Genomic DNA, 26,632 nt, shown 5'->3' on the forward strand with positions numbered 1-26,632 from the left:
TGACTTGTTATGATGAAGTCACCTCTTTGTGAATAACAGTTTTCATAATGAAATGAGGAAATGAAAATTTTCTGCAAGGTGTAAGTGCATGACAGATGAAAAAGTCTTTGGCCACTTTTCCTTTGAATCATCTAGTGGGAAGTATGGTAAAACTGAACCACTGGCTTGAATAGTTATTTACAGGACCAAAACCAAAGGGTGGAAATGAAGTGTGAATTCTTACTGACACTCTGTTTCAATAACTGCAACAGTTTGTTTTCCATGTCATTTTAATGCTATTTTCAAGCCTCACATACAGCATCTGATGGACCAAACAGATGTTGGTGGGTGTTAATAGAATTATATTTATTTACTCTCATCACTTGTGAATCACTGGATATTTCTTGAAATATTTCAGGTGGCAACCTCAACAAGGTATGCATCAAATAGTTCAAGGTAAGTTTTTATTATATACTGTGGAACTTTTTTAGTAACATAAATTTTTACTTACTGTATGTGGAAGTAATTCAGATATGAAATGCACTTCTGTAATTATTTAGTGTTACAGATAAGCTACAATGTAACAAGGCAGTATGGTCAGTAATGCTATTCTCTACAAGAGCCATTATGTGATCGTTTCTAAATAAGGAAAACCAGATTATAATATGCATGCAGGAAAATGAAAGTTCAGGTGGAAGCCAGCTGCTGTAGCGTGCTTAATGAAGAAAAGCACATGAAAACAAATGAAATTCAATAGATTTATCTTGATGGACACAAGCTAATGTTGTACTTCTGTAGAACAAGACTGGAGTTAATTCACTGCCATGGTATATTAGAGAATATAGTGTTGAACAGCTCTTTCAATGTGCTGCAGTCATGCTCAGGAAACACAAAAGCTTGTAGTATTTACAGTTGACAGCCCATCATCAAGAAGTACCTTAAATAGGTGGAGACAGTTTCAGTAAGGTTGTGAAGATGTAAGTGATGAATCCTCATTGATTCTAGAGACAGTAATATTGTATCTCTGTCACATAGTCTTGAGGGCACCTGTATGATGTCACTTTCGAAAATCTGCTAGAGAGAAATTCCCTAAAAAGCCTAAAAGACCTACTTCAAGAGCCATTGCCTATTTGTTTTGAGACCCAATGACCATTAGTGTTTCAGAAACAAAATGAAAGGCCAGTGTTTCACCCGACCATGCTGACCAAATTTATACTGATCGTTAGGTGCAGGTCATAGGAGGAAAGTATGTTTTCATAGAATCTAAATAAAAATCCCCCCCTCTCCCTGGGGGCTCACTATACTTAGCTTCTCCCTCTCCCTCCTTCCTCCACTTTGTCGTTTGAAGTTTCTTTGTTTCTTCTTCCTCCCCGTGCATTCCTCAAGACCAACCCATCTATTTGATGCATAATAGGCAACTGGGTAGTGCATAATTGCCAGACCCAGGTCAACAGATAGGTTGGTTGATCTAGGAGGAGGGGACCAAACAATGAGGTCATCCGTCCCATCAGATTAGAGTTGGATGGGGATGGAAGTTAGCTGTCCCCTATCAAAGGAACCATTCTGCCATTTGCCTGAAGCAATTTATGGAAGATCACAGAAAACTTTGCTTCTGGAGACCAGTTGTGAGTTTAAGCCCAACTGCTAACAGCATCACTCTGCCATGGTTATCCTGTTCATGTTGAGGTCCATTGTATGCGGAATTCTTCATGTGCTGTTACTTGCACTCAGCTCTTTGAAGGTCTGATCAAGGGAAAAAATCCACACTTATGTGATCAGTGTGTCACTGCAGTCCATTGGGTAATGAAATAGGTTGATGCAAACTTAGTGCCCACATGCACTCTTTTTTTCTGTCATATGATTGAGTAGTGCTTCCCTCAAAGATTTATGAAGAAAGGATCGGTTGATAGGACACGTTCTGAGGCATCAAGGGATCATCAATTGGAGGGAAGTGTGGAGGGTAAAAATCATAGAGGGAGACCAAGGCATGAATAAACTAAACAGATTCAGAAGGATGTAGGTTGCAGAAGTTACTTGGATATGATGAATCTTGCACAGGATAGAGTAGCATAGAGAGCTGCATAAACCAGTCTCTGAATTGAACACAACAATGACAACAACAACATGCAGTCATCACAGTCTGACCATTCGTCCAAACTAGATGTTTCCTAACAGTGTCAACATTAACATTATAGCCACACGTGCATGCCCTGTCAAGACATGGTTAAATGTGTTACTTGTGGTATAGATGCTCATGAGGGTGATTTCTCACCTCCTTCTCTCCACTGTATCAATTCTAATGGCGACATGCCACCTCATCCCATGAATGGCCCATGTACCTAAATGAGTAGGCCATTTGGAAGATAAAGGTGAAGGAGAAACTACCATACCCTGTCTCTTGCACGTTGTTAGCTAGTCAAGAGCCCTGCATTTTAGTACCATTCTTGCTATGCATTGTTGCTTCACAAAGGATGTAGCCATGTAGACTTTTGACCTCCATTTCAGAACTGCAGTTGTGAAATGGCCCAGTATCGCATTAGTATCACAGTCTTCTTTTCCTGCAGGTGCCCAACAAGCTGCCAGATTATCGCCCTGGCAGCAGAATCACCTGCTACACAATTGGCAGGCCAGAAAGGAGAAAAGGAATACTCCTGCGAAGACTTTCTACATTCCTCCAGCCAACAAACATCAGAGTCTTCAACTGTCAGCTGTAAAGGCTCTAATAAATTCAAAGAAAGGCAAATTGTTTTGTCCTTCGCTGACTCAGTGATCCTCTTCAACGGCCTCATCACGTGATACCCTTATACGGCTGACCTCTCTTTGGTTGGTGCACACCACCCAAGAATTTTCTCCCCTGGAATCTGCAGGGTGACCCAGGGAGAATGCCGATGCTTCCAGCCTGTGCACAGTGTAGCAGTGTGTCTTTGAAGGCTGGCACTCGGCAGCCACGGAGGTGACTACCATTCGTTTGTTCCCTCCTCCCCAATCCCTGTTATGACTCTTCCCCAACGGAACATAGGAAGCATTATATCGAATAATGAGGAACTACAGTTGCTCATGGAATCGCAAGGCACTTGTCTTCTGCTTCCAAGAAACAAAAATGTGTCCTGGTGACCTCCCACGTTTCCTTTCAGTCCACTTTGACCTTCCCCATCCCAAGGACGGCATTCAGTCTCATGGCGGAGACCTACTGATCTTCTGGGATGATGGTCATATCTGAAGCATCTCATCGAACACCCGACTGCGAACTGTTGCGGTCTGCATTTTCCTTAATCGTTTCACGTATCTCTCTTTAATGTCTGCAGCTGTCACCAGGGAAGACTTCATCCAGCACATTTGTCAGCTCCCCCACCCAATTTTGGTGCTTAGCGACTGTAATGCCCACTGTCACCCTTCAGGCCTTTTGAGAACATGTCCAAGAGGTTCGCTCTTGGCAGACCTTCTCAGTTAACGTGGAACACCCACATTTCTTTTGGACGTAACGTGCTCCTATTCCCATCTGGACCTATTGTTCTGCACTACACAGTTTGCCCGTCATCTCAAGTGGTCTTTTCTGTTTGACACAAGCTTGATCGACCATTTCCCAATGGCAAACCATTTGCTGACTCCTACCCCAAGTGATTGTAAACGCAGTTGGCAGCTTTCTAAGGCTGAACCAACAACAGCTGTGATGACCAGGTAAAGTATCTTACAAACGTTATCCTTATTATCGCCACAGAATGTTCCATACCTTTCACTTCATATTACCTCAATGTGTGCCATTCCTTAGGTGGACTGAGATGTACAATGATGTGATCCGCATGCAGAGACATGCTCTCCGCATTTTTAACAATCATCCTGTGATGGCGAACTGTATTCATTATAAACAGTTATCATCGCACCAAAAAAGCTAGCTGGATTTCATTTACCCTTTCTTTTAACAGTTTCACTCCCTCTTCAATCGTGTGGGGCAACATTCATTCGCTCTCTGTGATCGACCTCCATTATTCGATTTCTGGCATGACCGTGATGGATGATGTCATTATGGACCCAACTGCTATCTCCATCACTTTGGGCCACTGCTTTGTGGGGATTTATAGCTCTACCCACTATCACCCCACCTTCCTCCCTCAGCAACAAGTGAAGGAGGGTTAGTTGACATTTTCTCCTCTCAGAATCGTGAATGCTACAGTCTCACCTTTACCATGAAACAGCTAGACCATGCTCTTAAATCATCCCAATCTTCTGCCCCAGTACTGGATGATGATCACATTTAGATGTTGCAGCACCTTTCTCTTGTGGGAAATCATTTTCTCCTTTGTAGGTACAGTCACATTTGGGCAGAGAGCGCATTACCCAGATGCTGGTGTGAAGCCGCTGTTATTCCCATACATAAGTCCAGTATGGACATGACAAACCCCTCTCTTCTAGCTACAGCCTGTTCCTCTCATCAGCTGTGCTTGCAATGTGATGGAATATATGATTATTGGACGGCTGGTTTGGTGGCCAAAGTCTTGCTATCTCCTGACCACTGCACAGTGAGAATTTGGAATGCACTGTTTGGCAGTCGTCCGTATCGTCAGTTTGTCAATGAATGTCATATGTGGTTTCCTGCAGGAAAACGAGACTGTGGTTGTGTTCTTTGATTTGGAGAAAGCCCAAGACATCAGCTGGAGGACTGGTATCCTCTGTACTGTACACATGTGGGCTTCTGAAGCTGCCTGCCCCATTTCCTTAATGAATTTTTAAAGGACCAAAGTTCACAGTACAAGTGGGTTCAGCCCTGTCAGACACCCTTATCCAGGGGAAAGTGGTACCTCAGGAATCTGCCTGAGCTTAGTGATCTTCGCAATAGCCATAAACCCTGTTATTACTGGGTAGTGGAGCGGACTACCTTCGTCTGTTTGTACTGATACCTTGTCTGTTCAAAACCAGACTATGGGTGTTTCATGTATTCATCTGCATGTCTGCCTATCTTACAGTTTCTTAACAAACTAGTTAAACTAAGAAAACACACACACACACACACACACACACACACACACACACACACACACACGAGGGAGGACTCAAACCTCTGGCGGGAGGGGTCGCACAATCCCTGACATAGCGCCTGGTGCCTCAAACGGTGCGGCCCCACTTTTTCAATGACAGCCTTGCCCGCCATATGGGGCATGCCCTTCTTGTGTTACCTCCCAAAGTTCACTTTCAGCTATGGCTTGACAGCTAAACTTTGCAGTACCTGCTACTGTCCCAATGGGTTCGAAACCTTCATCACCTTGGCTTTGAGTGGTGGTCTCTGTTCATCTTGAACTTCATTGACTTCAATTTTATAAGCAGGACCTACTGTAGGAAAAAATACATATATAATATATACTAATATGTCATCAAGGTAAAAAATTCATTGTGATATTACACTCTACATAATTTGTACTGACTGGCAGTATGTCCACTGGTTGATATGACTCCTAAATTTTATCAGTATTTTGCACCATCTCTTGTCCCTTCAAGAAACCTACAAGCCATGCTATTGAACATTTATTACTAAAGTCCACAATATTTCCTGTTTTTAACTGATGAGAACATATTAACATTTGCATGTAGCTCAAATCCTTAAACAAATTGTTTTTCTGTATACATATAAATCGTAAATCTCGCAGGACCAAAGAGGTATTGCTGCAACTCCCCTGCTCCCTATTTATTATTAATTCAGTGACATTAGGTATGCTTTTTATATTCCTAGACCAATCAGTGATATGATGCACTACCCTCTGCTGAGGTCTGTTGGAGGAAAGTACTTTTCTTTTAATTTAGACCAATGTTCTTTCAGTGTGAATAACATTACATCACAACTTTAAATGATGCAGAGACTTGAATACTGCTTGTTTTTATTCAGTTTTCAGGATAACTATCAGGCAGAAATTTCCTCAGAGGTATGACTTGATGTCTCGGTAGTGTCGAAAATTGTACAGCTGGTTTCTGTCACTGAGGTAACGTAACAATTCTCAATCAGCCTTAAATTGCTGAGAGTCCCATACCCCCCACAACATCTGAATTGATAGTCCCACATTTCTTCATTTCCACATTCTCTCAGGCAATTTATCCTACATGAACATGCTGCGAAATCTCGTGATTTAAGTTTTTTGGTCAGTGTAGGCAGATCTATGTTTCTAAGCAGTCTCATTGGTAGCATTGTTATAGACTTGTTTTTTAATGTACAACCCAAGCCTTTTTCCTGTATGGTTTTAAATATAGGCCTTTACCAATAGCTTCCATGGTTGTATTATGCTTTTCAGTTTCTTGTAGTTGCTTTTCAGCAGTTTGGGAATTCTTTACTGCTTGAGATATGGCAGTGGCTTCCCCCCCCCCCCTCCCCCCCACCCCAAGTAGTCAACCAGTGGCTGTAAGCCCAGCAAATTGAGGGATTAGAAGCAGAACTCTTCAGCCAGACATCTTGGGTATTGTTAAGACCCTGGGCATTTTGACACATTGTTTCCTTCCTCCTTTCTGGTTCAAAGCACCTTTTTCCACTGTCACCACTGATTCAATTGTAGGTTTTTTCTTCTTCTTTAGTGTGTGACAAGCTGCTTTCATTATTCGTTTGAAAGTTATTCCAGTACCCAACTTACATTTGACAAAAATTGCCTTATCAACTACTAATGCAGTGATAAATTGTCCTATACCAGTATCCTTTCCTTGTCTTACCTGTCTAACCTTATCAGTGCATATTTATTATGTCAATTATATATATAGTGATGGGGTATGCCCTTCTTATGTTACCTCCCGAAGTTCACTTTCGACTATGGCTCAACAGCTAAACTTCGCAGTACACAAATCTCTGCATCATTTAAAGTTGTGATGTAATGTCATTCACACTGAAAGAACATTGGTCTAAATTAAAAGAAAAGTACTTCGCTCCAGCAGATCTCTGCGGGGTATAGTGAAGTATATCATTTATAGACGCTTTCGATATGATAAATAAATAAAAGCGAATATTTTGTCTGCAGTATGATAATCTTTATTTGTAGTGTAAACAATGTTGTGTTCTTTGCATGTATTGTCCAATATTTCAAATCCCTTCTCACCGTAAGCTAGGCACTCTTTCAGTTCTGTTCCAGGTCCACGGAAATTGTATCCAGAGATACAAAGTTGGAATGGAAGATTCTTGAGAATAACACCTTCACTTATCTTGACATGTTTCCTTGCACACACGTCACACTACTGCATGGTTTGAGGTTTACTTTTCTGATTGCATAGAAAAGTGTGTGTGTGTTCACCCAATAATTGGGCTTTGTTGAGAAACTGAGCCATTTCAACAATGTCCTATTCTCTCAATGTCTTAGGACTTGCTCTATGAGGAACACCTTCAGTTCAGAGCTTTTCTGTAATTCCTCTATGTTCCTCTGTGACATCAATAGATTTCTTCTTAATTGTACGCTGAGTAATGTGATTATACTTGTCAATGATTTGTGGTAGTATGTTCAGCCATTTGTACATATGTTGAAAACTAAATTGCACCCACATTCAGTTTTTATCATCGTGTTCAATAGTCTTGGCCTTCAAACAGGAGATGGCTGAATAATCATTAATCCCATATTGTTCCATTTGTGCTTTTAAATGCCTATTATAAAATTCACCTCTATAATAGGTTTGAAGGTTGTTGGGGAACCAGTTTGTTCCAGTCTGCAACAATTTTTCAGAAATCCTGAAACCACCTTCCCTGTCTTTGCCTTCACAGGTAAGGTCCAAACAAATTTGGAATATGTGTCTATGACCATTAGAATGTACTTGAAACCACTGTTGGATTGTGAGTAGTCTTCCATATCTTAGAGATCAGTCTGCCATAAATTGTCCATTCCTGATATCACATGTTTGTACAGAAATATTCTGTATACTGGTCTTTGAAGCTCATTGACAACTGTCTCCATAATTAATCGATGATGTGTCTTTCTCAAAGCTTAGATGTGATCAATAATATTTCGTTCGTGTGACCTGCATTCCCTGCAGCTGCTGAAGCTGTTTGCAGTCATAATTTATCAATGGTTGAATTCAGATCATCATAATTTATATACTCTAGGGGTTGATTGTTCAGTCTTTCATGCATAATTTCTAGCAGTTTACCTGCACTATATGCAGCTGCTAGTGTTGGTTTAATTGCAGTCTGGTATTTGTCATTTTTTTTTATTTTTTCATTAATCCTTTTGGGGTCTTATGTGCATTGGTTATGTGTAATATTTGAATATACATTTGTATAATTTCAGGGTGTATTTTTTGATGTTTTCAATTTCTGAGAATATTGACTGTAATAGATATACATTCTTTCAAATTCCTTATCCCCATATCTTACTGCATTCTAAGTAAACATATTGAGTGCTTACCTAACATCTGTGGTTTTGTCCTGATGACCCCACATGTTCTGTTGTAAATCAGTATTCCTGTAATCAGTAACAGTCTTTACTGTGACTTCTTCTTTTCCTCCTCCTCCTTTTCTGCTTCTGTCAATAGTGTGTTACAGCACTTTGGGCCTTTCCTATTCCATTAATTTAGTGTTGATTATCTCAATTTTTCTGTCAAATAAATGAATGAATGTGCTTTGTGCCCTGTGAATGTGCAACATGTGTGCAGCTTTGTCTCTAGTCTACAGTATGCTGATAGTTACTTTTTGATAGACTGGGTTTCATGATGAATGTCATTGAAGTTTTATCTCTATTGACCCTTTTTCAATTTCCTAGTTTTATCTATAACCAGAAAGCCTGTGCTTGGTAAATATGCTTTAAATTCGGATTGCCCTTTTTGAAAGCAATAATAAGGTTTGTGTTATCCTGGGGCATCTGGTTTGAGATCCTTAAGGAAGTATGTTTCCCTGAAATAAAATATGTAAAATTGCACGTGGTGACCAAAGCAGAAATATCTGCAGAAATACCCGATTTTCCACAAAGACGTCACCAAATACAAATTTGCTGTTTGGCATTTTTCTGGTGTTGGAATATCACTGCTTCTGCTGAATGTCTGATATGTTACTCCCTTAATTCCATGCAAAATCTTCTGCAGGAGCTGATACTCTTACTGAAACAGTTCTTGAAAAAAATATGTACATGTCGAAGCAGACTCCCTCAGGATATGTAAACAGCATAAGAAGTAGATTATTTTCGCCTAGCACAAAGCGCCAATAACAGAAACCTGTAATATCAGGAAGTATGATCCATTCATGTTGTTATTCTGGTTTCCACGATCATTGTGGGAACAGTCAGTTACAACAAGACCCTTGTAGTGAGACTGTTTCGTCCACTTGGTTATGGTGGTATCTATTTGTTAACATTGGAATGTAGAGGGTTTTATAAACTGTTACTTATAGCTGGATATGTTAAACTTGAACAAGATTCTAATTCAGAGCCCACACCTGCTAGTTTTGAATCATATGTTTCTACCACTGTCAATCCACACAATGTGTCATGGAGCTGAGCTATGGTTTTTTCCAATGTGTGTAGAGCTTTGGTGATCTAACTAAAGTAGATTACTGCACAGTGTGCAATAGAATCGGTAGATATGTGACTGCAATCTTTTCCAGCACTTAAGATCATGCTGTATTGAATAGCTGGCATTCATTACTCATGTAAGTCTGCTCCCATAGATGAGTGCACTCTCTGTTGTTAAATATATTAGCTGTACCAGGAAGGTCCCCTCCAGTGATTGTGTGTTCACCTGGTATCGTGGGTTGAGATCAAACATTCCTGTGGAACAAAGCTGAAATCTGCATTGACTCACCACGTAGTTAGCATTATTCATCCATGGATAACATAACATTGACATAACTAAATAGATAGTTTTCGAATATTACCACTGAGTAGAACTTCCCATTTCATATCATACTGACACTGATGTGCTTGCAGCCACTGGTATTCAGACAGTAGGTTTGGTTGTACAGTGTTATGTTGACATCAAGTGGCGGCTGCTGCTGCTGCTGCTGCTGCTGCTGCAACCACTTCACCTCACCTATAAGGAAAGCACGCACTGTTAGTTAAGCTTATTTGCTTTTTTTCTCTGTTTATTGGCATCAGCTGCAGGGACTGTTGATACATGACTTGACATCCTTACCATTTGATGTTTTTCTCACAAACAAGTGATCTATCTATCAACTACTCGAAATATATTTTTCTAATTACCACTACTACTACCTATACTGCTATTGTTGTTGTTATTATTATTATTATTATTATTATTATTATTATTATGTAGCTTCAGCTCCCATGTTTTGTGCACACCTGTGTATTTATCAGGCATGGCTGTACACTTTATTAACTGTGTGGTGCATAGAAGAGCTGTTTGCATTACACCACCCTTTTTTGTGTGTGTGTTTCGAGAATAACTTGAAATAGTTAGCTACCCCAGTCAAATGGTAGCACTCATAACAGCAGCAGTGTATCAGAGTACTGTGAGCTGACACATTATCACAAGAACAATTTATTTTAAATTTCGTCAGTGTTTCTTTGTTTCAACTTCTATACATCACGTGTGTCTGTGTATTTGTCATGCCAGCTTTATGGATAGAAACATTAATGCTGGGTTCAGGTTCAAGCTGAGTTGGTGACTCTTAGCTCACAGCTCCTGGCAGTGTTGTATTCAGTCACAGGACATCGAGCATGACCCATATGGTGCCCGATCAGTCTACTACTGTGGCCACATCAGTCACAGCACACAATGATGTTGACCTCTCACTTGTGGTTGTGTGGGGAGTCATTCCAGTGTGTGGCTGGCAGCAAAAGACTTTCCGAGGGGCCAATCAGAGAACTTCCCAAGTTCATCTGATGAACAGATTTCAAGTGATGTCTGTGGCTGATTAAGTCCATGAGCCAGATGAAGTCGCTTGCACTGTTTCAGAGGAAGCCTCTCGACCTGCAAGATCTGGGTATTCATGGAGGGTGGTATTACTCATATCTGGGAGATCCAATGTTAGGTGCATAATGGCACTTCTTTAGGATATGACTTCAAAGGAGAGGAAGGAATCCAGTGTTCATTGCTGTTTGTAGTTGTTTACCTTGGAGTGAAATTGAAGTAGATAGTTCCTGTGAGTTAGTACAGACAGAGGTTATACTTATCATCATCATCATCATCATCATCATCATCATCATTTAAGACTGATTATGCCTTTCAGCGTTCAGTCTGGAGCATAGCCCCCCTTATACAGTTCCTCCATGATCCCCTATTCAGTGCTAACATTGGTGCCTCTTCTGATGTTAAACCTATTACTTCAAAGTCATTCTCAATCGAATCCAGGTACCTTCTCCTCGGTCTGCCCCGACTCCTCCTACCCTCTACTGCTGAATCCATGAGTCTCTTGGGTAACCTTGCTTCTCCCATGCGTGTAACATGACCCCACCATCTAAGCCTGTTCGCCCTGACTGCTACATCTATAGAGTTCATTCCCAGTTTTTCTTTGATTTCCTCATTGTGGACACCCTCCTGCCATTGTTCCCATCTACTAGTACCTGCAATCATCCTAGCTACTTTCATATCTGTAACCTCAACCTTGTTGATAAGGTAACCTGAATCCACCCAGCTTTCACTCCCATACAACAAAGTTGGTCGAAAGATTGAACGGTGCACAGATAACTTAGTCTTGGTACTGACTTTCTTCTTGCAGAAGAGAGTAGATAGTAGCTGAGCGCTCACTGCATTAGCTTTGCTACACCTCGCTTCCAGTTCTTTCACTATGTTGCCATCCTGTGAGAATATGCATCCTAAGTACTTGAAACCGTCCACCTGTTCTAACTTTGTTCCTCCTATTTGGCACTCAATCCGTTTATATTTCTTTCCCACTGACATTACTTTCGTTTTGGAGATGCTAATCTTCATACCGTAGTCCTTACATTTCTGATCTAGCTCTGAAATATTACTTTGCAAACTTTCAATCGAGTCTGCCATCACAACTAAGTCATCCGCATATGCAGGACTGCTTATTTTGTGTTCACATATCTTAATCCCACCAAGCCAGTCTATTGTTTTCAACATATGATCCATAAATAATATGAACAACAGTGGAGACAGGTTGCAGCCTTGTCTTACCCCTGAAACTACTCTGAACCATGAACTCAATTTACTGTCAACTCTAACTGCTGCCTGACTATCCATGTAAAGACCTTTAATTGCTTGCAAAAGTTTGCCTCCTATTCCATAATCTTGTAGAACAGACAATAACTTCCTCCTAGGAACCCGGTCGTATGCCTTTTCTAGATCTATAAAGCATAGATACAATTCCCTGTTACACTCATAACACTTCTCCATTATTTGCCGTAAGCTAAAGATCTGGTCCTGACAACCTCTAAGAGGCCTAAACCCACACTGATTTTCATCCAATTGGTCCTCAACTAATACTCGCACTTTCCTTTCAACAATACCTGAGAAGATTTTACCCACAACACTGATTAAAGAGATACCTCTGTAGTTGTTACAATCTTTTCTGTTTCCATGTTTAAAGATTGGTGTGATTACTGCTTTTGTCCAGTCTGATGGAACCTGTCCCAACTCCCAGGCCATTTCAATTATCCTGTGTAGCCATTTAAGACCTGACATTCCACTGTATTTGATGAGTCCCGACTTAATTTCATCCACCCCAGCCGCTTTATTGCACTGCAATCTATTGACCATTTTTTCCACTTCCTCAAATGTGATCCTATTTCCATCATCATTCCTATCCCATTCTACCTTGAAATCTGAAACATCACTGATCTCATTTTCACCTACATTGAGCAACTTTTCAAAATATTCCCTCCATCTGCCCAAGGCATCCACAGGATTCACCAGCAGTTTTCCTGACCTGTCCAAAATACTTGTCATTTCCTTCTTACCTCCCTTTCAAAGACTACTAAATACACTCCAGAATGGTTTTCCAGCAGCTTGACCCATAGTCTCCAACCTGTTTCCAAAGTCTTCCCACGATTTCTTCTTGGATGCTGCAATTATCTGTTTGGCTTTGTTTCTTTCTTCAACATAACTTTCTCTGTCTACCTGAGTTCTGGTATGTAGCCATTTTTGATAGGCCTTCTTTTTCCTTTTACAGGCTGCCTTGACTGTATCATTCCACCAAGCTGTTTGCTTCATCCTACTTTTACACACTACTGTTCCAAGACATTCTTTAGCCACTTCTAGTACTGTGTCCCTGTACCTTGTCCATTCCTTTTCCAATGACTGTAATTGACTACATTCAACTAACTGGTACCTTTCTGAGATCGCTGTTATGTACTTGTGCCTGATTTCCTTATCCTGAAGTTTCTCCACTCTTATCCTCCTACATATGGACCTGACCTCCTGCACTTTCGGCCTCACAATCCCAATTTCACTGCAGATTAAATAATGATCAGTGTCATCAAAGAATCGCCTGAATACACTTGTGTCCCTCACAGCCTTCCTGAATTCCTGATCTGTTATTATATAGTCAATGACAGATCTGGTTCCCCTGCCTTCCCAAGTATACCAGTGAATGTTCTTATGTTTAAAAAAGGAGTTTGTGATTACTAAGCCCATACTGGCACAGAAATCCAAGAGTTGTTTCCCGTTCCTGTTGGTCTCGATATCCTCTCCAAATTTACCCATAACCTTTTCATACCCTTCTGTTCGATTTCCAATCCTGGCGTTAAAATCACCCATGAGCAGAACACTGTCCTTGTCCTTTACTCTAACTACTACATCACTGAGTGCCTCATAAAAACTATCCATCTTATCTTGATCTGTCCCTTCACAATGCGAATATACTGACACAATCCTAATTTTCTTGCTAGACACTGTCAAATCTATCCACATCAGTCGTTCATTTACATACCTTATTGCAACTACGCTGGGTTCCATTTCTTTCCTGATGTAAAGCCCTACACCCCATTGTGCTATTCCTGCTTTGACTCCTGACAGGTAGACCTTGTATTCTCCCACTTGCTCTTCTTTCTCACCCCTTACCCGAATGTCACTAACAGCTAAAACGTCCAGCCCCATCTTACTTGCAGCCTCTGCCAGCTCTACCTTCTTCCCAGAGTAGCCCCCATTGATATTAATAGCTCCCCATCTCATTACCATTTGTTTGCCAAGTCATATCTTAGGAGTCCCTGGTTTGTCAGTTAGAGGTGGGACTCCGTCACCTCGAAAGGTCCGAGGCATTTTGCTATGATTGTTGCCAGCATCATATTTAAAGTACCAGGGAAGCAGGTTGCTAGCCTTACTTGCCCCGAGTCCCATTGGGTTTTACCCCTAACGGCTGAGGGACTAACCGGTGGATTTGGTAGTCTTTGCTGTATGAGCACAAAGGTGACCACGACTCAGAATATGTCCGAGATGCCCAGCCTTATTCCAAAGTAACTGGTATCCCGACTGTCGGGACCACTTACTTGGCCACTCATACGTTGCCCATGGTTCATGAACTAGGACATGACTACAGGAACCCACACCATGAACCACGTTATACTTGACAACCAGAATAAATTAATAATCGATTCATTTTGCAAATATTCTGACTTGTACGATACAGTTGCTGAATAGTTGAAAGAAAACTTGTCATTTCAAATAGGTACCCCATCCATACAACTATTGTTGGTGATGACTTCAATCTACTTTCGATATGTTGGTGAAAATACACGAATGCTGATGCTAGTCATAAAATGACATCAGAATAACTGAGAAGGCAGTCAGGACGTTTTTGGAACAATTAGTTCAGGAGCCCACTCACTGTGTAAATGGTGGCGAAAACACAGCCTGCTTTAGGTCTTTGTGATTTCCCTAAATCGCTCCAGGCAAATGCTGGGATGGTTCCTTTGAAAGGGCACAGCCGACTTACTTCCCTAATCCGATGAGACTGATGACCTCGCTGTTTGATCTCCTCCCCAAACAACCCAACCCAACAGAGCCTGACCGCCTAATATTCCTGACCAAACAGGGAACAACGTGGCAGATACAGGCATTAGTGACTACAAGGTTGTTGTAACGAGAACGAGTACTGAAACATCCAACTTGTCAAAAATAATACAAGATATAAGTTCTTAAAAAAGTGGATAAAAATTCGCTTGACAACTTTATAAGAGACACTCTCCACTCCTTCAGATCTGCCTTTGTAATCTTAGGCCAGATGTGATTTAAATTCAGAGAAATAATGTCGATTGTAACTGTGAGACATGAACCAAATAAATTAATAAGAGGTGGTACTGATCACCCAAGATACACAGAGCAGGCCGCAAGACTTGCAGAAAAACGCATACCAAGTTTAAAAGAACGCTAAATCCCCAAGATTTGCAATGTTTTACAGAAGCTCGAAATTAAGCGCAAACTTGAGTGAAAGAGAGGGTTTTAATAGTTTCCAAAGCGAAACCGTCTCGAAATCTGGCACAAAAGCGAAATAAATTCTAATTGGACGTAAAGTATACAAGTGACAAATTGCAGTCAATACCTTCACTGCATGATAACTATGGTGGTGTTATTGATGACAGTGCTACTGGAGTTATTATAGGTTTTCATAAATCCCTTCACAAAAAGACAAAGTAAATATTCCTGAATTCTTATTGAGAACAACTGCTTATATTAGTAACCTAGATCTGGATTCCCTCAGTGTATCGAAGCACCTTAATACACTTCAGAAATGCAAGGCCTCGGTCCAGATTGTATACCAGTCAGGTTCTGTTCAGAGTATGCCGGTATAGTACTGCCATACTTAGCAGCCGTATACAACTGCTCAACTGTAGAAAGATCCGTTCCCAAAGACAGGAATCTTGCACAGATCACACCAGCACCCAAGAAAGAAAAAGAATAATGTGCTGAAATATAGACCCCTATCACTAACGTCAATTTTTAGCAGGATTTTGGAACATTCTATGGGTGAACATCATGCGTTACCTCTAGGAACACGATTTATTGATAAATAGCCAACATGGATTCAGGAAACATGATGCTTGTCAAACATGACTAGCTCTTTATTCTTATAGAGTAAATAGTGATACAGACAGATGATACCATACGAATCCATTAATCTAAAAACTGTAAAGTCAACTAAATACGTAAGGATAACAGTTATGAATAACTTAAATTGTAACAGTCACATAGAAAATGCGCTGGGGAAAGCAAAGCAAAGACTACGATTTATTGGCAGAACACTTAGGTTATGTAACCCATCTACTGAAAAGACTGCTTACATTACCCTTGTCAACACAGTTCTGGAGTATTGCAGTGCGGTGTGGGTCATGGAAAAAGTTCAAAGAAGGGTAGCTCGTTTTGTATTTTCATGAAATAAGAGATTGTGCCACCATTAAAATGCACGAATTGCGGTGGCTGTCATAAAAAAAGTGGTTTTTGCAGTGACAAGCATCCTCATGAAATTTCAGTCATTAATTGTGTCATCAGAATGTGAACATGTTTTGTTGAGCCTATCTGCATAGGGAGAAATGATCATCATAATAAAATGAAACATAACTTGCATGGGAAGATGTGTTCTTTTTCCGCACACACAGTTGGAGAGTGGAGCAGCAGAGAAGCAGACTGAAGGTTTCTCGATGAGCCTCAGCCAGGCTCGTAATTAACAGTTGCAGAGGAATTGTGTAGATGTAGGCGACTATTATTAATATAAGTATCATCATCGCCATATGTTTTCTATACTCATTGGATTAGGATCTCCATGTGGTGTGGCTGACAATTGTCTCAGATCCAGAGGTGGCATGCCAACAGCTGCTTACATAATTTCCGACAACATTCTCACTAAATTTTCAAGAATGCCACAGCAACAACAGCAAGTTCCAACCACCCATTACATCGTCCTGTGAACAAAAACTAAATTCAATATAGAAAATCGAATGCTTAGCACAAAGATGTAAGAATACCAGACAATTGATTTTGATTCTAAGTACTTAACATTCGATGCATTCATCAGTCTTCATCAGGATGCAATCACTGTGAAGGAGTGCTGTGCACAGATATTAAAAAAGAAAAGGAAAGAAAGAAAACCTACAACCTCTTGCTGACATAATAACAACAAACCCTAATGACAGATACAGGTAGACCAATATTTGAACATTCCTTTCATGGGCAGGCATTTTAAACAATTCCCTACATATGCAACACTTCATACATGTTAGTTGTAGCATCCAATGGGTGCAGAAACATAAGGTGCATGGATGAGGGGTGTTTCATACAAATTGCTGGAGCACGGCAGAGAGTGCAGATGCTCGTGCCCTGTTTGTAGGTGCTCATATGAATGAAATATAACGTGCATATGAACTGTGGCTGAATGCAGATAGGAAGGCTGCTCAGAATGGAAGGTGCACCATGCATAATTAATAGTATTGCAGTGAGGGGGCAGAAGGATCTACCTACTTTTTGCAGCATTTTCCCCTCTTGCCCAATCCCCACCCCTCTTGCCCAATCCCCACCCCTCTTGCCCAATCCCCACCCCTCTTGCCCAATCCCCACCCCTCTTGCCCAATCCCCACCCCTCTTGCCCAATCCCCACCCCTCTTGCCCAATCCCCACCCCTCTTGGCCAATCCCCCGTCTTACCTAATCCCCCCCGCGCTTATCCAATCTCCCCCCCTCTTACCCAATCCCCCCCCGCGCTTATCCAATCTCCCGCCCTCATCCAATCTCCCGCCCTCATCCAATCTCCCGCCCTCATCCAATCTCCCGCCCTCATCCAATCTCCCGCCCTCATCCAATCTCCCGCCCTCATCCAATCTCCCGCCCTCATCCAATCTCCCGCCCTCATCCAATCTCCCGCCCTCATCCAATCTCCCGCCCTCATCCAATCTCCCGCCCTCATCCAATCTCCCGCCCTCATCCAATCTCCCGCCCTCATCCAATCTCCCGCCCTCATCCAATCTCCCGCCCTCATCCAATCTCCCGCCCTCATCCAATCTCCCGCCCTCATCCAGTCTCCCGCCCTCATCCAGTCTCCCGCCCTCATCCAGTCTCCCGCCCTCATCCAATCTCCCGCCCTCATCCAATCTCCCGCCCTCTTACCTAATCCCCCCCCCCTGTGCTTATCCAATCTCCCCCCCTCTTGACCAGTTTCCCCCTGCCCCCTCTTGGCCAGTTTCCTCCTGCCCACCCCCCCTCTCCCTGGGCCACAGCAGGAGTCTTGCATACAGCTTGGTGTCAGTTGTAATTTTGGTAATTAGTGGATAATGTTGTGCTACTAGAGTTCTTGAAAACATTTGTACAATGAAGAACTTTTTACATATTTTATCAGTTGTTCACCAAAGTCTATACCAGTATAAGAAGCAACCAGCATGGTGTATTAATACCATGATGGGTCACAGAAGTTACTCTAAGGCAGAGATCGCCATAAACATGGGGGCTTAGCCCAAACAATGGGAAAAGGTGCCAGCAAAAAACATAGATATATCTTATGGTTGTCAAGTAGTGATAATTAAGACATTTGTTGCAAACCTGTTATGTACATAATTGTCATTTCTCCATGTCGAATCTTATTTCTGTAATCTCAGAATTCTGCTATGCCAGTGTTAACACCTGTTGGGTTTGGCTAGTAGTTCGATGGATGATAATCTGGTTCTGCCAAGTGCTATTGGCATGTGGTGTATATCATCACTCTTGAGTCCAATTGAGAAGCAACTTGACGTAGAGGGGTGGTTCTGGGCATGAAAACTGGCTACAGCTCAGAGAGTGCTAGATGCCCCACCATAACTGCATCCAGTTACACCTATTGCCTGAAGGTGATGTGGCAGTTTGTTGGTAATGTTAGGCCTTTCAAGGCCAGTTCAGAGTATTCACAGAAGTCACATAAATCCCATCATCCCTAGAAATGACTTCATCCAGATATAATGTTGCAGAAACTAAATGTCAAATTAGATACTTGTGTTTTTTTTTATCAAAAGTAGACTAACTGTGTTACGAGCAGTGAAAATGGTGACTAGAGGGATAAGTGTAAACGGCACCCTGTCTACCCTTTCTTCACTTCCCTAAACCATGTGCTTGCTGCACAGCGTAGTCGCCATTCATTGGAAGACTTTGGCCCACCTGTCGAGCCGATTGCAGCAAACTATACAATCAGACCATGGTGTCCACCATATTAAATGACACTCATTTGAAAACTGTAATTCCCAAAACTGGCAAGAAGGACATTACAGTAAGGATAATAGACTCAGATAATGACTTACTTCAAACTATTTATTATAGCTCCAAAACTTTGCATCCAGAAAATGCTAAGAAATTGTGAAATGCAACCTCTCCCTACTAATGTATTCTTCTTTGTTTTAGAAGATATAATACAGCTAAATACTTTATTACTGCTCATCTATTTAAGTTTAAGCCATTTCAGTTTTGGTTACCTGAATATCAAATCAGTTAGTCTTGATCTTAATAGAAACCAGAAAAGGTGGATCTTATGCTCCTCACAAATGACACCAACAAACAAACCAGCACAGGCAGTGTATGCCTGGTGGTTGTTGTGCCCCACATTTATAAATTTTACACAGTTAATCCAGTGTTTCATTATATCAGTTGCTTCCTCCAATAAATTCTGAACATTGTTCATTCTGACTGTGCAACTTCTGGAAACGTCCTTCCATTTCACTAGGGCGTACATATTCTATTTCGGGTTGTATTGGCAGTGGTAAGGGACAGTCTCACAATCGCATGGTCCATTTCTGCTGCTGAAATATCAGTTTCTTTCTATTGTTTATAAGGATGCCAATGACACCTGACTTTATCCAATATCTCCACTTTGCTATAGCAACATTAAATTGAGTTACTTTCCTCTTCCTGCTACTGTGGAATTTCGCTCTTCCTTTTCTTGAACTGAGAACTTTCTCCATTATGCTTGAATGAAAACTGGCATTATCCATGATGATCACACAACTCTATTTGAAAAGACAGTACAGGTAATAAGAAGTGTTTAAGTACATCACTGTTGATTTCTTCATGATTATCATTGGATTTACAGGACATAAATAATAACTTCTGGTAGAGCCATATGCAGATCATCCTGCATGACTTAGTAGGTGTGTTTCCTTTGCCAATTAGTACTTTCAACCCACCATTGCCGAATGAATCATGTCAGATGTGGTTCATGGCATATTATTTATTGAGCCAGATCTGACCAAAATAAACAATAGGGCAACAGTGATATCCTTTCCTGATGCCATGAATTTTTCTCGGAGAACTATAACAGGATACTAAAGTATCAGATTCTCCAACAGACTGCATCTTTCATCAGTTCATTTTCCGTATGTGTATCCGAAAGATTTTAGAATTCTTCTTCTGAATTGGTGGCCCCCTGTGAAAGCAATCTTGCAGTTTATAGCATCATCTATATTTTGCCTTGTAGGATTCTTCCCATGGTCATATAATTCCGATATAGGACAACAAATGACAACTTTCTGGAAATTATGGAAATTAGTTAGTTCTTCATCCACTAATATTTTCCCATGAAGCTTGTTACTTGGTTTCTTGGACACATGTTTCCTTTGACCGTGCTTGGGCAAATATTCTTGGTACAGTTCATAGTCGAACACCAGATGCCTTTGCTTTTGAAGTCTGCAGTGCTGATAAGTTTTTCTCTCTTTTGGCATTGTTTTTAAGGTGATAATGATATTCGTTAACCTTGTATATAACACCCTCTGCTGGCACTGTGTCCTGAAACGCAGTCATCTTAACTTGGAAAAAAAATAGCAGTAATAACCAATGAAAATCCCTGCTCTCTTTGCAAACACATACTTCCATCCTGCATGCACAAGTGAATGTATCAAAAAAGCTGCAAAGCCATGCCAACAGCAGCATGAATTAAGCACAGCATTACCACATGACCTTGTCAGCGTTCAGTGTCTGTGTGTTAGTCATTGCTTCTTATGATGCTACTCTGAAAGCACCTTTGGTGGAAATGACAGTGTCGAAAGTGCAAGCTTAGAGCCACAGTCACAGTCCAAGCCACAATAGGCCAAAGGCTTCTCATTGTTACCCCAAAAAATGGAGGGGAGGCGAAGAGTATGAAAGCTGACATTCTGCAGGCAACACTTGTTGCTCCTTGATGTACAGAAGCACAAATTTTGTGCAAGCAAGCACTCTTGTTTCCTGTCACATGTCATATATTACAAGTTTTTTCAAGCCCAATGTGTGCCTTAGTCAAGTGAAAGAGGGTGTAGGATCTTGTGCAAGGGTTTTACAAAGTATGGTCATATGTGAAGCAGGAAACAATATTGATAGGGATCAGGGCCACAATGTTGAGTGCGACCTAGAAAAAGCAGCATCTCCAGTGAACCATAGAAATGTGGGCTTAGTGGCTGCTTTCATGCAGTTAGGTTTGCCCCAATTGAAGAGCTTTGCCAGGAGTGTCAATATTTAGTTAGATCAGCTGCTTTGGGTGCCTACTTTGTCGGCCATGGGTTGTGTTCATGTTGATAATATTGATAGGTGCGACTTCACAAGGCATGGCCTGCATCTCAGTAGGAGAAGGAAGGGTAAATGGGTTGGGTGGTAGCAAAATCTTTGAGGGGGTCACAGGAACTCATGGGAGTACGCCCTCTCCAGGCTAAGAACGGTGTCCAATGATTCAGCGTTGAATGATACTAAGCTTAATGAGCTCTGGCACGCGGGTATTACAGATGTTAAGATTCACAAGTGTCTCATAAAAGTACGGTGAAGAATGTTAGTGTATCACAAAATTCTCATAAAAGTACAGCAAAAAATTATGTTTTTGTCTTGCATCATAATATCAGGGAATTAAAAAACAAAGTAGATGAGCTTCTTGTTTGTTCAGCTATTAGGAAACTGAGGGTGAGATACATGTACTATGCCTGTGTGAACATCATATCGGCATAGATGTGACAAGGTATATATGTAGGTGGATATGAGCTTTCAGCACATGTAAGTAGAGACTTGGTGGAGAGGGGAGGAGTTGCCATACATGTTGAAATTTATCATGGTGTGAAAAATTTATAAACTAAAAACCTTTGTGTGGAGCAACATAAAAAGCATGTGCCAGTGAGTGTAAACTAAATTATGGTACTTTTGTAATTCTAATGGTGTATAGGTCCCCTTTGGGCAATTTTCAGTTATTTCTGAAAAACTTGGATAATTTGTTGTGCTGTCTGTCAGACAGAAGGAAGCAAATTATCGTTTGTGGGATTTCAGTGGAGATTTTCTGAAGGAGTCCGATAGAAAGAACGACTTTCAAGTGTTATGTGGTTCTTTCAATTGGACATCAAATATTTTCCTACTCGTGTAGGATAGGAAAGCAGTACGCTGGTAGTTTTGTTATAGACCCAAGATAAATTTAATCAAATAAAAACTTTTCCTGTTAAGAATGGCCTTTCTGGTAACGATGCTCAGCTATTTACAGTATAGCTCCACACAGTTACACAAACAGTCCTCCAAAACAGCACATTGAATTAACGATTTAACAATTGCAAATGTTAGGGAAGCTTGCAACGGAGTGGGATGAGGTGTATGGGGAAGCTGATTTTAATTTAAAATTGAACCTGTTTTATGATACCTTTATGAATATATGTGAAAGCGGTTTCCCTAAGAAAACAGAAACATAATTGTTAGATATCATCTATAATGCTGTGGCTTACTAAAGAGATAAAAATACATTGTAAACAGAAAAGGGGAATGAACACTGAAGAGCCAAAGAAACTGTATATGCATGCATATTCAAATACAGAGATATTTAAGCAGGCAGAACAACTCACTGCAGTCGGCAGCTCCTATATACGTGCGTAAGTCAATTATTATCTGCAGTGTAGTTATTTATTTTGGTAGTACTGTCGTTGATGATGCATGCTTTGATTATTTGTTGTTATATAGTTGAACATTTTAAGCTTCTAGGTTAGTTTCATTATTGCTGCCATGCTGTTTATCATGGTTACTCCGCTGTCTATTTGAACCAGAGAAGAGCAACGTTCAGTGATCAGTTTCTTGTGGTTGGGAGGCGTATCAGGAGCTGAAATTCATCGAAGACTTAAAATACAGTACGGGAACAGCCACAATGGAGTGTCTACGAATGGATTAAAAAATTCCTAAATGGTCGCACAAGTGTTAATTGTGATGAAGGAACTGGACGACCGTTTACCGCCACAAATGAAAAAAACCATTGAGCGTTCACGTGAGATTATTTTCTTAGACGATTAATTATTGATGAAGATACATCGTCTGCAAATTAGTCACAGTTCTGCTTACGAAGTCATCCAGAGTAGACTTGGGTTTCATAAAGTTTGTGCAAGATGAATCCCAAAACAACTCACAAAGTTGCATAAACAAACATGCTTGGACATGCAAAAAACATTTGGATCGTTATGGTAACAAAGGGGACAATTTCTTAGACAGGATCATTACTGATGACGAAGCATGGATTCATCATTACGAGACGGGGAGTAAATGGCAGAGTATGGAATGGAAACATCGAAATTCGCCATGCAAGAAAAAGTTCAAGATCCATCCATCTGCAGGAAAACGGATGCTCACGGTTTTTTGGGATGCACAAGGTCCACTACTGGAGCATTATGGGGAAAGGGGCACAACAGTAAACAGTTTGTTACAGTGAGATGCTTACCGACAGGCTAAAGCCTGCAATTCGAAGGAAATACCGAGGATTGCTGTCAATAGGTCTTGTGTTGTTGCACGACACTGCCCATTCACATACTGCTGCCCACACTGCTGAAACATTGCAGAAACTCAAATTTGAAGTACTGGATCGTCCTCCATATAGTCCCGATCCGGCCCCTTTATCACTTGATTGGTCCACTCAAACCATGCGTTAAGGGGCCGTCGATTTGCCTCTAATGAAGCAGTGAAAGAAGCAGTGCATTTTTGGATCGCAGTTCAACTGAGAACCTTGTTTTATGAGGGCATCAGGAAGCTTGTACAACGCTGGACCAAGTGTGTTGAAACGCAAGGAGACTGTCAAAAAATGTTCTTCTAAGTGTCTAGGACGGTTGTTAGATTGGTTACTGCTGTTGGAATGGCAAGTTATCAAGATTTAAGTGAGTTTGAATGTAGCACTGTAGTTGTTGCGCAAACGATGGGACACAGCATCTCTGAGGTAGCGATGAAGTGGGGATTTTCCTGTATGACCATATCAAAAGTGTACTGTAAATATCAGGAATCAGGTAAATATCAAATCTCCAACATTGATATGGCTGGGAAAAGATCCTGCAAGGACAGCACCAACCACGACTGAATAGATTCGTTCAACATGACAGAAGTGTAACCCTTCAACAAATTTCTGCAGATTTCAGAGGTGGGCCATCAGCAAATGTCAGTGTGTGAACCAATCAACGAAACATCAATATGACCCATTTGTGCCCCCATTATGACTGTGTGACACAAAGCTTTATGCCTCGCCAGGACATGTCAACACCAACATTGTACTCTTGATGACAGTAAACGTGTTCCCTGGTCAGACAAGTCTTGCTTCAAATTGTATCAAGTAGATGGATATGTATGGGTGTGGAGACAACCTCATAAATTCATGGACCCTGCGTCTCAGCAGGGGACTGCTGAAGCTGGTGTAGGCTCTGTAATGGCGTGGGGTGTGTGTAGTTTGTCATATGGGACCACTGAGATGTCGAGATAAAACTGACAGGTAACATGTTAGCATCCTGTCTGATCACATGCATCCATTCACCATGTCCATTGTGCATTTAGACGGACTTGAGCAATTCCAGCTGGGCAATGTGTCACCCCACATGTCCAGAACTGCCACAGGGTGGGGTGACTTAAAACACATTCTCTGACCAACAAACTCCTCAGACATGAACATTATTGAGAACATACGGGATGCCTTAGAACGTGCTGTTGAAAAGGGATCTCCACCTCCTTGTAATCTTATGGATTTATGGACAGCCCTACAGTATTCGTGGTGTCAGTTCTTCCAGCACTACATCAGATATTAGTTCAGGCCACGCCACGCCACGTCGTTTTTGGAGCACTTCTGAATGCTTGCAGGGAATCTACATGATGTTAGGCAAGTGTACCAGTTTGTTTGGTTTTTCAGCTCATCTTATAGCTAGGAGTAATGATCCAGAGACAAACATTACAAAGACCGTTTCATTCTATTAAGAAAAGTTATTAAATAGTCCAGAAGGATGTGCATTATGTCTGCGATTAACTGTGATAGCAAAATTAAAAAAGTTTAGATTATTTTTAAGAGAAACGTGAACAGTGAGACTACAGGAAGCCTTTATTTCTATCAGACTCAATGAAAAAATTGTTAACAAAAGTCAGAAGGTAACAATATTTTGTTTAATGACTTTTTAAATGTTGTAGAGAAAATAGGATCCAGGCTCTATATGGAAGAGCCAATACCTATGCAATTTGATAAAGTAGAAATTCAACCCACCTTTCTTACTGAAATTAATATGGTAATAAATCCACTCAAAAGTAAAAGCTGCCATGGATTTGATGACATTTCCAACAAAGTACTAAAAGCTGTTTCTGACATATAATTAGCATTCCCAGTCATATGTATTAGCTCACTGAAACAGGACATTTTTCCAGATATACTGAAATGTTATTTTTAAACCATTCTGTAAAAACGGGGATAGGTCTGATGCTAATGACTACTGCTCAGCATCCTATTCTGACAGCATTTTGCAAAATTCTGGAGAAAGTAACGTATTAAAGATTAATTTCACATATTTGTGAAAATTAAGTATTAACAAAAGACTGTGATTTTCAGAAAGGCTTTTCAACAGAAAAGGCTATATATGCCCTCACTGATCAGGCATTAAAAGAACATCACCCACTGGGATTTCTTGTGATCTCTCAAAGGCTTTTGACTGTGTGAATCATGAAATAACTTACATGCACTCCAGTATTGTGATACGAGTAGGACAGTGCACAAATGGCTTCGTTAATATTTAACTGAAAGAACACAGAACGTTGAAATTAACAGTACAGTAGTCTGCAAAAATCAGCCATCTTGTAACTGAAGAGGTGTCCCATAGGCTTCATTCTTGGGTCATTCATTGTTCTTCAAATATATTAATGACTTCCCACTTTAAATTAATGAAGATACAAAGTAGTTCTTTTTGCCAATGATGCTAGTGTAGTAATAATGCACTGAATAAACAATTTTCTCAGGAAATTATAAATGTCTCTCAGGAGACTATTATATCGTTTTCTGCAAATGGACTCACTAAATTTCGAGAAAACGCAGCATATAAAATTCTGTATGGCAAATGGCATAACACCATTGATCAGTATAGACTTTGAACAAAAGACTGTTGATAAGGCAGGATATTCAAAATTTCTGGGTGTGTGTGCATTGATGAGGAATTGAACTGGAAGAAACTCATTGATGATCTGATGAAACATTTGAGTTCAGCTACTAATGCTATTTGGGTTATTGCAGATGTTGGTAATAAACCAATCAGTAAATTAGCCAACTATGCCTATTCATTGCTTTAATATGGCTTCATATTTTGGGGTAATTCATCATTAAGGGAGAATGTATTCATTGCACAACATTGTGTCATGAGAATAATAGTTTGAGCCCACCTAAGATTACCTCGTAGACGTTTGTTTAAGGAACTATGGATATTCACAGTACCGTCAAACTACATATATTCACTTACGAAATTGGTTGTTAATCATGGATCCCAATTCAAAAATAATATCCAAGTGCCTTTTACAACACTAGAGGAAAGCATGATCTTCGCTAGTCTGAGCTAAATCTGACTGGCACAGAAAGAGGTGAC

General features: G+C 40.7%; 1 protein-coding gene across 8 annotated transcripts in view; it reads left to right on the forward strand.

Moving 5' to 3' along the window:
• LOC124553966 (zinc finger protein 99-like) overlaps positions 1–26,632 on the forward strand; it is a 92,017-nt gene that overhangs the window by 59,638 nt on the left and 5,747 nt on the right. For 2 of the 8 annotated variants that reach the window (XM_047127990.1, XM_047127991.1), the window contains exons 5-6: positions 398–435; positions 540–833. The exons of 3 other annotated variants lie outside the window; for them this stretch is intronic. In XM_047127990.1, coding sequence (XP_046983946.1) covers positions 398–435; positions 540–612 — 111 coding nt within the window. In that variant the 3' untranslated portion in view covers positions 613–833. Of the gene's footprint in view, positions 1–397; positions 436–539; positions 834–26,632 lie in introns of those variants that run through there. 3 more of the 8 variants (XM_047127984.1, XM_047127985.1, XM_047127986.1) reach the window with 2 other exon arrangements.

This window comes from Schistocerca americana, chromosome 11 (genome assembly GCF_021461395.2).
Source record: "Schistocerca americana isolate TAMUIC-IGC-003095 chromosome 11, iqSchAmer2.1, whole genome shotgun sequence".
Taxonomy (NCBI): Eukaryota; Metazoa; Arthropoda; class Insecta; order Orthoptera; family Acrididae; genus Schistocerca; species Schistocerca americana.